This window comes from Biomphalaria glabrata, chromosome 7 (assembly GCF_947242115.1).
Source record: "Biomphalaria glabrata chromosome 7, xgBioGlab47.1, whole genome shotgun sequence".
Taxonomy (NCBI): domain Eukaryota; kingdom Metazoa; phylum Mollusca; class Gastropoda; family Planorbidae; genus Biomphalaria; species Biomphalaria glabrata.
Genome location: NC_074717.1, coordinates 35,195,618 through 35,210,283, shown reverse-complemented (window position 1 = coordinate 35,210,283; position 14,666 = coordinate 35,195,618). Strand labels below are relative to the sequence as shown.

The following is a 14,666-nucleotide window of genomic DNA, read 5'->3' as shown; positions in this document are numbered from 1 at the left end:
TAATGTGGTTGACTAAATGAGTTCTTTAAATTTATTAAATTAACAAGCACGCTTTCTTTTCTGAATGAAATGGATTCCTAGATTGTATAAAATAATTCAAGTATTTGAAAACACTTCTTGCTCAAAAATTTTTAGAGAAAAATCGTATATTAGTATTCTATCGTAAAGAATCACAAAATGAACGAAATTAATTGAGTCATGAAAATATTCAATCCTACTTACGTCATAGTCATAGTCCAAAAAGTAAAAAAAAACAAACACAAATAATCAATGATCCATTAGCACTACTGTACATGATCCTATTGAGCTGAAATTTCGCACATACAGTCGTGCTGCGTGATAGGCACATTTTATTAAATTTGTTTGAAAAGTAACTTCATTAATTACTGACAGCATTTTTTTAAAGCTATGTGGTTGGAGCATTCATTTATATTTTATTTTAGATTTAGCTTATAGATAAATAATTTTTGTCCTTTTGTTAGTCAAGTTGTTTAGCTAAGGTGTCAGAGCGTCCTGCTAAGAACACCAATGTCGTTTGATCGATCTCCATACTTCTGTCTTGGTCAACATGCAACATGTTCGTTTAAAAGTACTCTAAGACTGATAACTTTCATTCCTGTTTGATTCTATGTGTATACTATCGAAGATCGAAGCTTTGGGGAAAAAACATATGTTATAATTAACTTAAAATGTTTTATATATTTACAAAATCTAGCGTCCTCCACATCATTTCTTTGTTTACAAAAAAAAACAGCTTCAGGTGCATTTGTAATCTGTGTACGTTTAATAGTTGTATAATGATTTCATACATTTTTTAGTGACGTCTTTGAGCTGCACATCTTTCAATTATTGCAATGGATGAAAGACTTTAATAGAGAAATTATCTTTAGGAAGAAAAAAAAAAAGCTCGCCAATTCTTTTTGTGCGCGCGCATGTCTGGGGCATATGTTTTCAAGTCATAAGACGTCAAATTGCATTGAACGTAATGTTAAATACGCTTGGGGCTAGAGATGTTAATTTCTGGTCTCATCATGGACATTATTATTGCATGTAATAAAACGTTTTGTTGAGGCACAAACTTGAAACATTTTAAGTGGCAAATGTTTGTTGGTTTTGTTTTTTTTTAGCTCAGGGGGAAAAACAATTTCAAGAGATCAGTTTACGTAATCAGCCATTTTTTTTTGTTTACCGATTTCTTTATGCTTTTAGATGACCACTGTAGTCTGCCAGACTGGGCATTTCTCTAATTAAAATAGAAGATGGTGGCTGTAAGGTAGAGCTACTGATCTTCCCAACAAGGATTCTAATGCTGGCCATATTAGATATCTGGTGATTTGTTATTTTGCATATAGAACTGGAGTTATACAACATCTGTATACTTATTGTACACAACATATATTGAATCTGGATCGTTTGAAGATTTTCAGACTTGTTAATTATTACAACATCAATTTCTTCCACCCCACCACACCCCAACTATCTTTCTCCCCCTCTCTCTCTCACATTTCCCTCTTTCTCTCTCTCCCCCCTTCCCCCCCCCCCCCCGCATTCTCTCTTATCAACCTCTTTCTTCCTCTCTCTGTTCCTCTCCATCTCTCAAAAATAAGTGTGTGTATGTCGAAATGTAAATGAAATTGAAAGCCAATTTTACAATGGGAAGAAAAAAAAAAAGACAACTTGAAATGTCATTTATTTAAGACTCCGTGGTTTAATGTATTAGTTTACAGTAGTTGGACATTAACAGCTCACTTTATGGACAAGCTAATGAACGGGGCTTATTTCCCAAGATACTTATAATTTACAAACAAATAACTTATTTTCTATGAAATCATATCAGCCCTTATGAGTGGACGCGCTGGGAATAACTCAATTGTATTTTTCGTGCTGTCCCAAATGGTCAACCCTAGCTGTTATTGTATCAATAGATTTGGTCCTCATATTCCCGGATGGTCATCCTGGAAGTGACCATTAGTACTCATGTCGCAGGAAATCACCATCATCCACTGGCGCCACGGCCTGTCTTAGTAATAGTTTATGCTGTTTAAGAAACGTCTATCTACACGACCTACTGATATCTTGTGGGTCTCATTCCAGGTATTAGTAATGTTAGATGAAGTATAACAATGTAATAGAAGGATGTCAAGCAGGAGTTGTAACGAGAGCTCTACGTGAAATACTCTCGAAAACACGAATTCTACCCTAGCAGTGGTAAATTGCTAAATTTGACATTTTGTTATCCCAACCCCATTAACACATTCTTTCCCCTCTCTCTCTCTCTCTTACACACATACACATTTTCAAGTCTTTTTTCCCCCTAAATACAAAGGAAAAGATATATTGCTTTGATATAGCTGGTAGATGTATGTGTTAAAGTAAATCTTTTGAACCGGTTTCATCTTTTGATTTTGCTAAAAGACTATTTAGGATCCCAAAGAGAATGTTTCCAGATGTACTGATTTCAATTATATTTTTTTAAACAAAAAAAAAGTTATAGGAAGAAAGAAGTCAAATAAAATAAATATGCAAATAAACAGTGGCTTAGAACGTTTGAAAACTATGCTCCCCGTATGGGATATGTTTGTTAAACATGAGCTCCAATGATGTAATTACGTATTCTGATCGGAAGGAACTTGGGTTAGTCATCTAGTCATGTCAGCTTGGTACTGCTGCAGATTGGACTCGGTGTCTGTCATCTTATTATCCTAATGTGACATTTATGAGGCTTGTATCGGTAGCACAGTACCAAAGTTTGTAATTTTTTTGAATTTAAAACAACTAATGGCAGCGTTGCAGTGAATGATAGCTGTAACTCAAATTTCTGCTAAGCTCAGTAGTGTCCAGTGTTTACTCTGCTAAGTATTTTGTTCTAGATCTGGGTATATCTGTAACACCTGGTATTATTTATTTCGAACAATTCATTTCAACGTTAGTAAACAAAGTAGTTCAGTATCTTGTTCAGAACTTATAGGGCAGATAATGTAAAGGTCATTTCAATATTGCTGTGCAAAATAAAATCTGGTAAAATGTAGACTTATTGTATGTTTTGTTATTTCGACGTCGTTACGGGCCTATTCACGTGTACATATTTGTGAGACATGTTTTTGTTTTGTTATTACTTTGATGAACAGTAAGTTGAATTGGTAGAGACCTCAATTTCTGTCCAAGAAGTAAAACAAACTTTTTGGAATAAAAAAAATATTTTAGCTACAAAAAAAACCCCTCTAGAAATGTAATAAGATTTTGTCATAAAAGTATAATCTAATATAAAACGCGAGGTACAAAAGAGCTATCATCTCTCTCAATATCAGCTCTTCTTGGTCTTGGTGTACTAGTCTCCTGATTGCTGGAAGTTGTGACAACGGCGAGCAACACTTTCCAAAAAGTTGTTGAAATGTTGTGCTACAATAAGCTGCTGTACATGGATGAGACGTCTAGTCCAGAGAAACAACGGGCTCAACATTCTACCTATCTCTGTATGCTACCACATAAATCATGTTCTTGGTGACCTTGCTGGGGTTATCTATCTGCCCCTTGCACGAACATCTATCTCCAGACTTACAATGATTTGAAAACTTAGAAAAAATTAATGACTATTCCATATGCTAGTACAAATTTGTATAAGTGTTAATTCTTCCCTATTGCCATTAGAGCATGGAACGGGTAGCCTGAATCAGCCAGGAAAACCAATGTCTAAGCAGAATTAAATAATGTCTTAGCAGAGTTCAAGTGTCTAATTAACATTCACGACTATACATGGAATCGAATAGGATGTAATTGTCTTCTCATTGAAGAAGTGTCTGTAATTTTTAAGATAACTCTATTACTAAAGCGTATCTCTAACTAGTATTAGTTGTTGGAGAAATTAGTCCCTACGTATCGCGAGTTTAACCAAGTGTGACATTTCCATCTACATCTGAATTCACAACAGAGTTTGGATTAAAAAAAAAACCGAATCTGGTTATTACTTTTGGTGTTTTTATACCTAGATTCTTGGTATTTTTCAAAAACCTGAGAGGAAGCCTCCGTGGTGAGGTATTCAAATGAGCGCGTGGACACAAATTGCTTATGATTACCGAAACAGAATAGCCGGCCGCTAGAGTAGATGGCCGGGTAATTGGGTCCCCGCAGTGACACTTTATGTTTTGATACCGACGGGGGATAATGCACTTATTAAGGTTGCCGGTCCTGCACGACTCACTTGTCCCCGGACGTCTTGTTAGAGAGACCGCCGAGTAAGTCCACGTATTAGGGACTCATCAAAATATGCAAATACAAACTATTATTGGATATAACCTCCGAGAGGGCGGGGAGGGGAAAAACTTGTGGACTAGGTTGGAAGATGATGCGGGATGTCAGACTATAGTTTCATGGCAGATCTGTGCTTTGATTATTATGTAGAGGTAGACCCCATTGATGTCTTAAAGTGTTAGTTCCAAGTAATTAACTACTTTCTCCTTTCTTGCAATATTTTTTTTATTTTTACACTCTGGTCTGTTATGATTCATTAGTATGAAAAGTAAAGTAGATGCGTCGAGTTTATACTGTAGCTATCAAGTTGGTAAAGTAGGTGCGTCAAGTTGATAACAGTAGCTATCAAGTTGGTCAATTTAAAGAATATTTGTTCCACTAGAATTCATTTTTGCACTCCATTTATTGTGAGGGTCTTTAATTAGAGATATTCACTTAAAGTATCCGATATTGTTGCTAATATTTTCAAATAACTAATATCTACCTATCATCAATCTGTTATCCATATGTTTAACTGTGTGTTTATCTATTCATCATATAATAAAATGTTACATACGTCACGGGTGGCCAACTTTTTTTCTTTCCATTTTTTGTTCACTTCTTGTTCAGTTATACCTCACAAACTTTTACCCACTTTCAGTCCTTTGAAATATGTTAATTTGGGATATAATCGTCAGTTATACACACCCTGTCAGTTATACATACCCTGTCAGTTATACATACACTGTCAGTTATACATGACCTGTCAGTTATACATGCCCTGCGTAATCTAGAAAATTATGTGAAATGTATTTAAGTTTCCAAAATCTTATGACGACATGAAAGCCAACTTCTCAATGAAAGATGAGATCACCCATATCCAAGAGTTGACAATCTTCTCTGAAGTCTCTTCTTATTCTCTTGCTCTAATTTTATAACTGGTGTCATAACATGCCGTTTCTCCACACAGGGACGCTTTTTTGTGTGTTCAATCCTATGATATTTAAGAACATGACGACCTAAAAAAAAAACATTAATATATTTTACAGTTCCAGCAATTCTACCTGTCAGCAGTTATTCTCCATCCGTTAAACTAAAATGTAATCTTAGACTCGACATCTGACCCTTTTTTCCCCATAGAATGACTCAAAGCAAAGAAGTTATTAAAAGATCTTTCAATTACCAATTCCTCTTATACAATTCTTCACTGCCAACATCATTTATAGCAGCAGATTCGTCCAAGGCTAATGAAAAGAACGAGCCTTCATGGACACGACTTTTCAGTTGCTCAGCTTCATCTTGAGAAACGTTCCTCAGTGCGCCTTGTAATTGTCTGCCTTGAGAGAGCAATGTAATGTTTTTTTTCGTTCCAAACGTTTATCACGAACACATGTCGCAAATATTTGAAGACATTAAAACTTCTGCTTTTGAGTCAAGACAATGACAATTTCTTGGATGCTTCAAGCAATGTCAAATTTTAATAACTTTTCAAAACAAAGAGATTCCGTCTCTTTTTATATCCTCTTTTTTTTTTTTTTTTTTTACACAATCTCTATTCAAGTCAGAGTTTAATGGAGGGTGGAGGAGCCTGGGTGGGTGGACGCGGATATCAAAAAATGTCTCTAACGATTTTTCTAGGAATTTAACAATTGATGTACATCGCTGAGAAAAGAATTACAAGCTCGTTGGCCACACGGGGAAAACTCTAGTTTGACCCTTATAGTTTTTCAAAGCAAACAAAAGAAACAAATTTAAATTTGGCTAGAGAACTAGGTCTAGATCTAGTTCCAATATCGGTTTTGAAAGGACTATCGTATTCTTGGAAGGACTATCGCGTTCGGGAATTTCCGAATGTAAGACATGACTGATTCAAGAGTCTGCGCATCATCATCTAAGTCTGGATGTAAAGGCCTATCATTGGTATATTATTAAGTGTAGTAGGATTCTTTCTCGTGGAGATGGGGGGAGGGGTAAAAATGTTCCATATTTTGTTTTTTTTAAACTAACATTTATTAGTTATTAAGAGAAAAACAATCGCTCTATAAGTTGTATCAAGGAGGTATTGTCTTTTTTTTTAAAGTATTTATGTTTTTTTTTTTTTTTTACCAGATTCTTTCCGTAACTCAGAGTCAGGTCCTAGCTTATAGTTTTCTTCTATTTGAACCTAATGATTCATATCATGTCTGTCTAAATCATTGTAGTGTAACTGATCTACGCGCTCTTTGCAAGATGGCTGCTCCCTGTTTACTGTTATAAGAGATGAGTTAAATTTTTCGTTTTGTTGTATTAAAATCAAACCAAATTCATTAAAAAAGCTATTTAACTAATAAACTAATATCTTTAAATTATATATTTAACTTAATTCAGCATTTTTTTTCCACTAATTAATTCAAATTAACAACTCTTAGCTTAGCCCTTAGGACTAGATCTAGACCTAGTCAAGTCAGTCTAGTCTAGTTTTAGTGTTAGACTTAGACTTTAATTAAGGCTTTAGATCTACTAATCATCTACTAATACTACTAATAATAACTAATAGTAATATTCTATATAGTTAATTATACACGTAAATATATTGATCTAGAATTAGATCTAGATCTAGTCTAGGTCCATATTTTGAATTTAATAAACCATTTCATTTGATTTAATTGTCATTGTTAGCTTTCAATTTAGATTTAGACATAAATTAGGCATTGTAAACCTTAAACTAGATTTAGACTAGACCCCTTTAAAAACTAAAATCAAAAACAGTCATCATGAAATTGCTCTGGCTATTTATCCTAATAATTACTAAATACATACTAGCTGAACACAGAACCAGATCTACCTTAGTCAACACTAAACTTAAAAAAGAAACAACAGTCATAATCAATCATCACACTTTAGATCAAAGCAACTTAAAAAATAACCTAACATACACATCCATAACACTAAAGAAGATTACCCATCACAAATGGAAGTTCTCAATCAGACACAGCAGAAATAAATACCTATCACTGTTAATATTAATAGCAGGAGATGTAGAGTCAAATCCAGGGCCTAGATCTAAAGATAGATGCAACATCTGCAAAAAAGTATGCACCATGAAACAGAAAGCCATTCAATGTGACACCTGCGATGAATGGTACCATGCATCATGTCTCCATATGAATACACCTGTGTATTATGCCTTAGGCAACAAAGATGCATCATGGCACTGTGTACCATGTGGGTTACCTCAGTTTACATCAGGACTGTTTGATTCCTTTGATGCAGACACTTCTAACCCATACAACATCCTAAACACCATCCCAAACCAAACTCACCAACCACTAGCCAGATCCACTCCTGTTAAACCTAAATCTACTAAAATTAATACAACAGCCTCACTAAACAAACCTACTAAAGAAGTAACACCAAAATACCTTAAAACCTTAGTAATAAATTTTCAAAGCATTAGGAACAAAACAGCAGACTTAGAAATTTTATTAGAATGTGAGAAACCAGACATAATTGCAGGCACAGAAACTTGGCTACATCCTGAAATTTATAATGCAGAAATTTTCAATAGTAATTATGAAATTTTTAGAAAAGATAGGGCTGATAATCATGGAGGAGTTCTTTTAGCAATAAAAAACACTCTTATAGCAGAAGAAATTACCTTACCTAACTCAAAAAATATAGAATCAACATTTTGTAAAATTAATACCACCTCAACATCCCTAATAATAGGCAGCATTTACAGACCACCAAATTCTAGTTTAGAATACATGCAGGAACTATGTAATCAGATTACGACACTTAAAGAGACAAATAAAAATGCAGTTTTTTGGATTATGGGTGATTTCAACCTACCTGATATAAATTGGAAAACACTAACCATAGATAAACACCAAAACCTTAAGGACATAAATGAGCTTTTCATAGAAACTTTACACAACCTAAGTTTAGATCAAATCATTAAAAAGCCAACTAGATTAAACAACACATTAGATCTCTTCTTAACCAACAGACCTGGATTAGTAGTTGATTATGATATTATCCCTGGTCTATCAGACCATGAGATCATAAAAATACACAGTCAGATAAAAGCAGTAGCCAATATAAAACCCAAAAGAAAAATCTTACTCTGGAATAAATGTAACCTAACACAACTACACCAAGCTGCATTAAACTTTCAACAAACATTCTTATTAGAAAAAGACATTAACCAACCAGTCGATGACCTCTGGAATTTCATTAAAAACCATCTTAAAAGCATTATAGAAAATCAAATACCAACTAAATACACATCAAACAAAATAAATAAATGCTGGTTTAATAATAGACTAAAGAAGCTTTGTAAACAGAAGGAAAACCTATATAGAAAATTTAAAGAAACTAATGCAGAAAGAGTTTACAAAAAGTATATAAAAATTAAACACTTAACCCAAAAAGTAAGCAGACAGCTGCAGAGTGAATACATAAACAATGTAATATCTAAAGACAACAACAAAAACCTATGGTCATACATTAAGTCTAAGAAAATGGAAACAACAGGCGTAGCGCCATTAAAAGATGAACATAACATAATACATAATGATAATGAAACTAAAGCAAACATTCTAAACAAATACTTTGCATCAGCATTCTCAGCCCCAGGAGACAAAGACATATTACTGAATTTGAACCAAGTAGACAACATAGAAGATATAGTAGTACAAGAAAATGGAATTCAAAAACTATTAGCCAACACCAAACCAAATAAAGCTTCTGGACCTGATGGTATTCCAGCTAGATTACTCAAAGAACTAAGTAATGAGCTAGCCCCAGTGTTCAAAATACTCTTTCAGGCTTCACTTAACCAGGGCAGAGTACCAAAGGACTGGAAAGAAGCTAATGTCACCCCCCTATTTAAAAAAGGAGAAAAATCTGACCCAGGAAACTACAGACCAGTATCACTTACCAGCATCACATGTAAAATCCTAGAACACATAATATGTAGCAACATCATAAACCACTTAGACAAACATAATGTCCTCACACCATACCAACATGGCTTTAGGAAATATAGATCATGTGAAACACAACTAATAGGACTAATTGATGATTTTTCAAAAGGTTTAGATAATAGTGAACAAATAGATGCTATCTTACTAGATTTTTCTAAGGCTTTTGACAAAGTTCACCACCATAGTTTGCTTAAAAAATTAAAATGTTTCGGCATTAATGGTCCACTGCATCAGTGGATTAAAGACTTTCTGATAGGGAGAGAACAAACTGTAATAATAAATGGCTCTAAATCAACACCGATAACAGTAAACTCAGGTGTACCTCAAGGAACAGTCTTGGGTCCACTACTATTTTTAATTTACATAAATGATTTACCAAATTGCATTACTTCAGGAACAAAAGTCAGATTATTTGCAGACGATTGCATAATATATAGAACAATAAAAACAACACAAGACACAGATATTTTACAAAGAGAATTAGATGAATTACAGAAATGGGAATCAAATTGGAGCATGTCTTTCCACCCAGAAAAATGTCAGTTGTTAAGAGTAACAAAAAAACTAAAACAAATTAGTTCCACTTATCTTATTCATGGCAAACCAGTAACACAGACTAAAAACGCAAAATACCTAGGTGTTATAATAAATGAAAAACTGTCATGGAATCCACATATTGATGAAACTACAAAAAAATCAAACAAAGCATTAGGATTTATTAAAAGAAATTTCTATAAATCAAATAAGAACATAAAACTAAAATGTTATTTAACCTTGGTTAGGCCAATAATAGAATATGCATCCTCTGTTTGGGACCCCTCAACTCAAGAAAACATTAAGAAACTAGAACAGACACAAAATAGAGCAGTGCGATTCATAACAAACGAATATTCACATTTGACTAGAGTAACACCTTTAGTAAAATCACTAAATTTAGAAAGCCTTCAGGACAGAAGGCTCAAAAGTAAAGTAGCAATAATACATAAAACACTGAACCATAATCTTCAAATACAAAAACAAAATTTAATAAAATACTCTGAAAGACACAAAGATAAAGGCACATTCCTCGTCCCATATGCTAGGACAAATTTGTACAAATACTCGTTCTTCCCTAGTGCTATTAGAGCATGGAATGGGTTGTCTGAGCTAGCCAGGAAAACCAGTGACTTGGCAGAATTTAAGTCATTGGTTAATATGCATGACTAAATGCATGACGCGTAGGACGTAATCATCTTCTTTTTTGAAGTAACGTCTGTATTATATAAGATAAGAAGATAAGATAAGTTGATCTTCTGCGTGCGTCCAGCGTGTCTGAAGGTCATGGCCATTGTTGTGTTTCATGTCCAGTGTGTGTGTGTGTGTATAGACTGCATCAGTGGTATGCTAGACGTGCTGGTTTCATTCACTGTTTACTGTAGTCTAATTTTGTCGAATAAAGCCATGTTATTGGTATTCTAGTCGTTATCATTTCATTACAATTTATTCGACAAAATTATGTATCTGGATTAGTGTTGGATTCCTTAATCTACAATGGATAAATTACTCAGACCGAAAGAGTTGGACATTGATCCTAATGCTCCTCTGGCCTCAGAAAAATGGACTCACTGGTATGACACATTTCAGAATTTTCTTTCATCGATCAAGGATATAAACGAAGACTTTAAACTAAAGTTGTTGAAGAATCACGTATCTGCTACGGTTTATATGCTCATCAGTGATGTATCGTCCTATTCGATGGCCATAGACACACTCAAGACTACTTATATTAAGGTAAAGTATGACATTTTTGCTAGACATTTGGTTGCTACATGTAAACAGCAGCCGGGCCAAACGGTAGAGTCCTTTATGCTAAAGTTGCGAAGCCTGGCCCGGGACTGTGACTTTAAAGAAGTAACTGCTGAACAGCACAGAGACATTTGCATTAGAGACGCCTTCATAACGGGTCTGGCATCCAACACTATTAGACAGCGGTTAATGGAAAAGACATCTATTACTCTACAAAGCGCTTTTGACGAAGCTAGAGTGTTAGAAACAGCCACAACGCATGCTCAGGCTTACAATTCAACGAACGAAATCTCCTGTGGGGCAATGAAAACACCAACTAGCTCCCATCTAGAAACATTCATTTCTAACGAAGACCAGGAATTAAATGCCATTAAGTCGTTATGCTACTTTTGTGGTAGGAGGAGACACTCTAGAACTGAATGCCCTGCTCGAAATGCATTATGTCATCAGTGCGGTAAAAAGGGACACTTCCAAACTGTTTGTAAATCAAGTAAAACAACAGCCAACAAAGCTGACAGCAAAATATCACTGACCAGTGTGATAACTCCATGTACCTTGTCATCAACGCATTTCTCTGGGCTTACACAGTCTACGGCACAAGTGAACGTCAACGGGTTGCTGTTGCAAGCTCTCATAGACACTGGCAGCTGTGAAAGCTACATATCAGAAGCCATCGTCAAGAGAAATAAATGGCCAGTACGTCCGTCTACAAACAGAATATTCATGGCCACTACACATCTTTCTGAAAAGACATTAGGACATACATTTGCCGATGTCCAGTACAAGGGAGAACACTACAAAAAGGTCAAACTTTCTCTACTTGCTGGATTGTGCTCGGATGTAATCCTTGGTGTAGACTTTATAAGTCTTCATAAGGAATTGACCATACCGTACGGAGGAAAACGCAATCCTCTATACATCTGTGGTCTTAAAGCAGCACGAGTCGAAACACCGAGCCTATTCAGTAATCTAACTTCTGACTGCAGACCAGTGGCTACTAAGTCCCGAAAGCACTCAATAGGTGATAACAAATTTATTGAGTCTGAAGTTAGAAACCTTCTCTCGGACAAAATCATTGAACCTTCAAAGTCTCCCTGGAGAGCACAGGTGCTTGTGACAACAAACGAGAGACATAAAAGAAGGATGGTCATTGATTACAGTCAAACAATAAATCGTTTCACCTTACTGGATGCATACCCAATGCCCCGAGTCGATGAACTGGTAGAACGGATATCCAACTATTCCGTTTTTAGTACTCTAGACCTCAAAAGTGCCTACCATCAAATACCAATCAAGACTGAGGAAAGACCGTTTACTGCATTTAAGGCATGTGGCAAACTCTACCAGTTCTGTCGCATCCCTTTCGGTGTTACCAACGGAGTTGCATGCTTCCAGAGAACAATAAATTTAATTATTGAGAATGAAAAGTTGCAGGACACCTTTGCATACGTGGACAATGTAACGGTATGTGGTCATGATCAAGAGTCGCACGATGAGAATATGCAAAGATTTCTAGATGCTTCTAGAAAGTATGGGATCACATTTAATGAAGACAAAAGTACGATAGCCACTGACAAAGTTTGCCTATTGGGATACGAAATTTCTAAAGGCCTTCTCAAGCCAGACCCTGAAAGATTCCAGGCTTTAAGAAACCTTCCTCCCCCTCATGATATGCGCTCACAAAAACGGATAGTGGGCATGTTGGCGTACTACTCACAGTGGATCCCAAATTTTTCTAACAAAATAAATGTTTTGGCAAATAACACGTCGTTCCCTCTTTCAGAAACAGTAAAGACAGCCCTTAACGAATTAAAGCAGGAGCTGGAGAAAGCTGCCATCTTCACCATCGACTATACTCGACCTCTGACGGTTGAAACAGACGCTTCGGATGTTGCAATAGCTGCCACCCTCAACCAGGATGGCCGCCCCGTGGCGTTCTTTTCAAGAACACTCTCGAAAAGTGAAAGGCGGCACTCAGCTATAGAAAAAGAAGCTTATGCCATTGTAGAATCTTTAAGGAAATGGCACCACTACTTAGTAGGAAATCGCTTTACCCTTGTCACGGATCAACGCTCTGTGGCCTTCATGTATGACAAACAGAGCAAAGGGAAAATAAAGAATGAGAAAATTCAAAGGTGGAGACTGGAACTGAGCTGTTTCCACTACGATGTCTTGTATAGACCAGGCAAACACAATGTAGCGGCTGATACGTTTTCTAGAAACGGGTGTGTGTCAGCTATGAGTCGAAATGAATTGAAACTGCTCCATGACTCTCTGTGTCATCCGGGAGTAACAAGACTATGGCATTTAGTGCGAGCGAAAAACTTACCTTTCTCTTGTGAAGATGTTAGGCTGGTTGTCAACCAGTGCAGAATCTGTGCCGAAGTAAAACCCAGATATTTCAGTAATTCTAATGGAACTCTAATTAAGGCGATGCAACCTTTCCAGAGACTAAGTATGGACTTCAAAGGACCGCTCCCTTCTACATCTCGGAACACATACCTGCTAACTATAGTTGACGAATTTTCAAGATTCCCGTTTGCATACGCCTGTTCTGATATGTCGGCTTCAACAGTAATCAGATGTCTAGATAATTTATTTGGACTATTCGGAATGCCTGACTATGTACACTCTGATAGAGGTACCTCATTCATGTCAAGAGAGGTGCAGGAATTTTTACACGAGAGAGGGGTGGCCACAAGCAGGACGACCCCTTATAATCCCAGAGGGAACTCTCAAGTAGAAAGGCTAAACGGGTCATTATGGAAAGCTATAACTCTGGCCTTAAAAACTCAAGGACTCCCGGTTTCCAAATGGGAGCAGGTGTTAAACCAAGCCCTGCACTCTCTTCGTTCTCTGCTCTGTACCGCTACAAACGAGACACCTCACGAGAGAATATTCAAGTTCTATCGCAGGTCCACCTTCGGCAAATCACTCCCGACATGGTTAGCTCAACCAGGAAAAGTGTTGTTAAAAAAGGGAGTCCGTGCATCAAAATATGACGATGGTACAATAGCTGTGGACTTAATTACATGCAACCCACAGTATGCCATTGTAAGACTTCCTGATGGAAGAGAAGAAACAGTGTCATTGCGACATTTGGCCCCCGTTCCAAGAGAGGGAGAATCAGAGGTGTATCAACATATGGAACATGAAGACTTTGAGCCGGAGACAAACCCTATAACACAGATGCAGGTGCCTACTGACCATGTGACTATAGAACCAATGGCTGCTCCTAACACATATGTACAACAAGGGGAAAATGGACATCAAGAAGAAGTAAATGCAGGGGCTGAGTCTCCTGTTAGAGAGCCGCCGATGTCACCAACTCCAAGCGACGGCAGTATTGGTCCTGGTAGATATAACCTAAGACCAAGAACAAGCAGACCTAATTATAAGGTCTAACATTTATTTAATTATTTTTCCATATCACAAGTTCTAACTCAGTAATTGTAGGCTTAATATGACACACTTTGAACTGATCATTTTATAGTGTATAGCTTTTCTAGTTAGACTTTTTTGTATTGTATTGCTTATTACATTATTATTCAAGACAACTGGTCTTAATATTTGTATGCATAAGGGACTGATAATTTTATAGTGTATAACGTGTTTGTTGATAGTTATACAATGATTTTCAATAGAGTAAATCGGTAAGTATTCTGTAGGGATACTAAGGCCTCTTAT

General features: G+C 36.2%; 2 protein-coding genes across 2 annotated transcripts in view; both read left to right on the top strand.

Moving 5' to 3' along the window:
• The window catches only part of LOC106060533 (uncharacterized), a 95,882-nt gene that overhangs the window by 26,955 nt on the left and 54,261 nt on the right, over positions 1 to 14,666 (top strand). The gene's annotated exons all lie outside the window — the stretch shown is intronic.
• On the top strand, positions 11,191 to 14,493 carry LOC129927331 (uncharacterized). The gene has a single exon (XM_056035847.1). It carries the CDS (start codon positions 11,283 to 11,285, stop codon positions 14,382 to 14,384), a length of 3,102 nt encoding a protein of 1,033 aa, XP_055891822.1. The 5' UTR covers positions 11,191 to 11,282; the 3' UTR covers positions 14,385 to 14,493.

Coding starts and splice junctions, on each gene's coding strand:
- LOC129927331 (XM_056035847.1), top strand. CDS start 11,283: ATGAAAACACCAACTAGCTCCCATCTAGAAACATTCATTTCTAACGAA.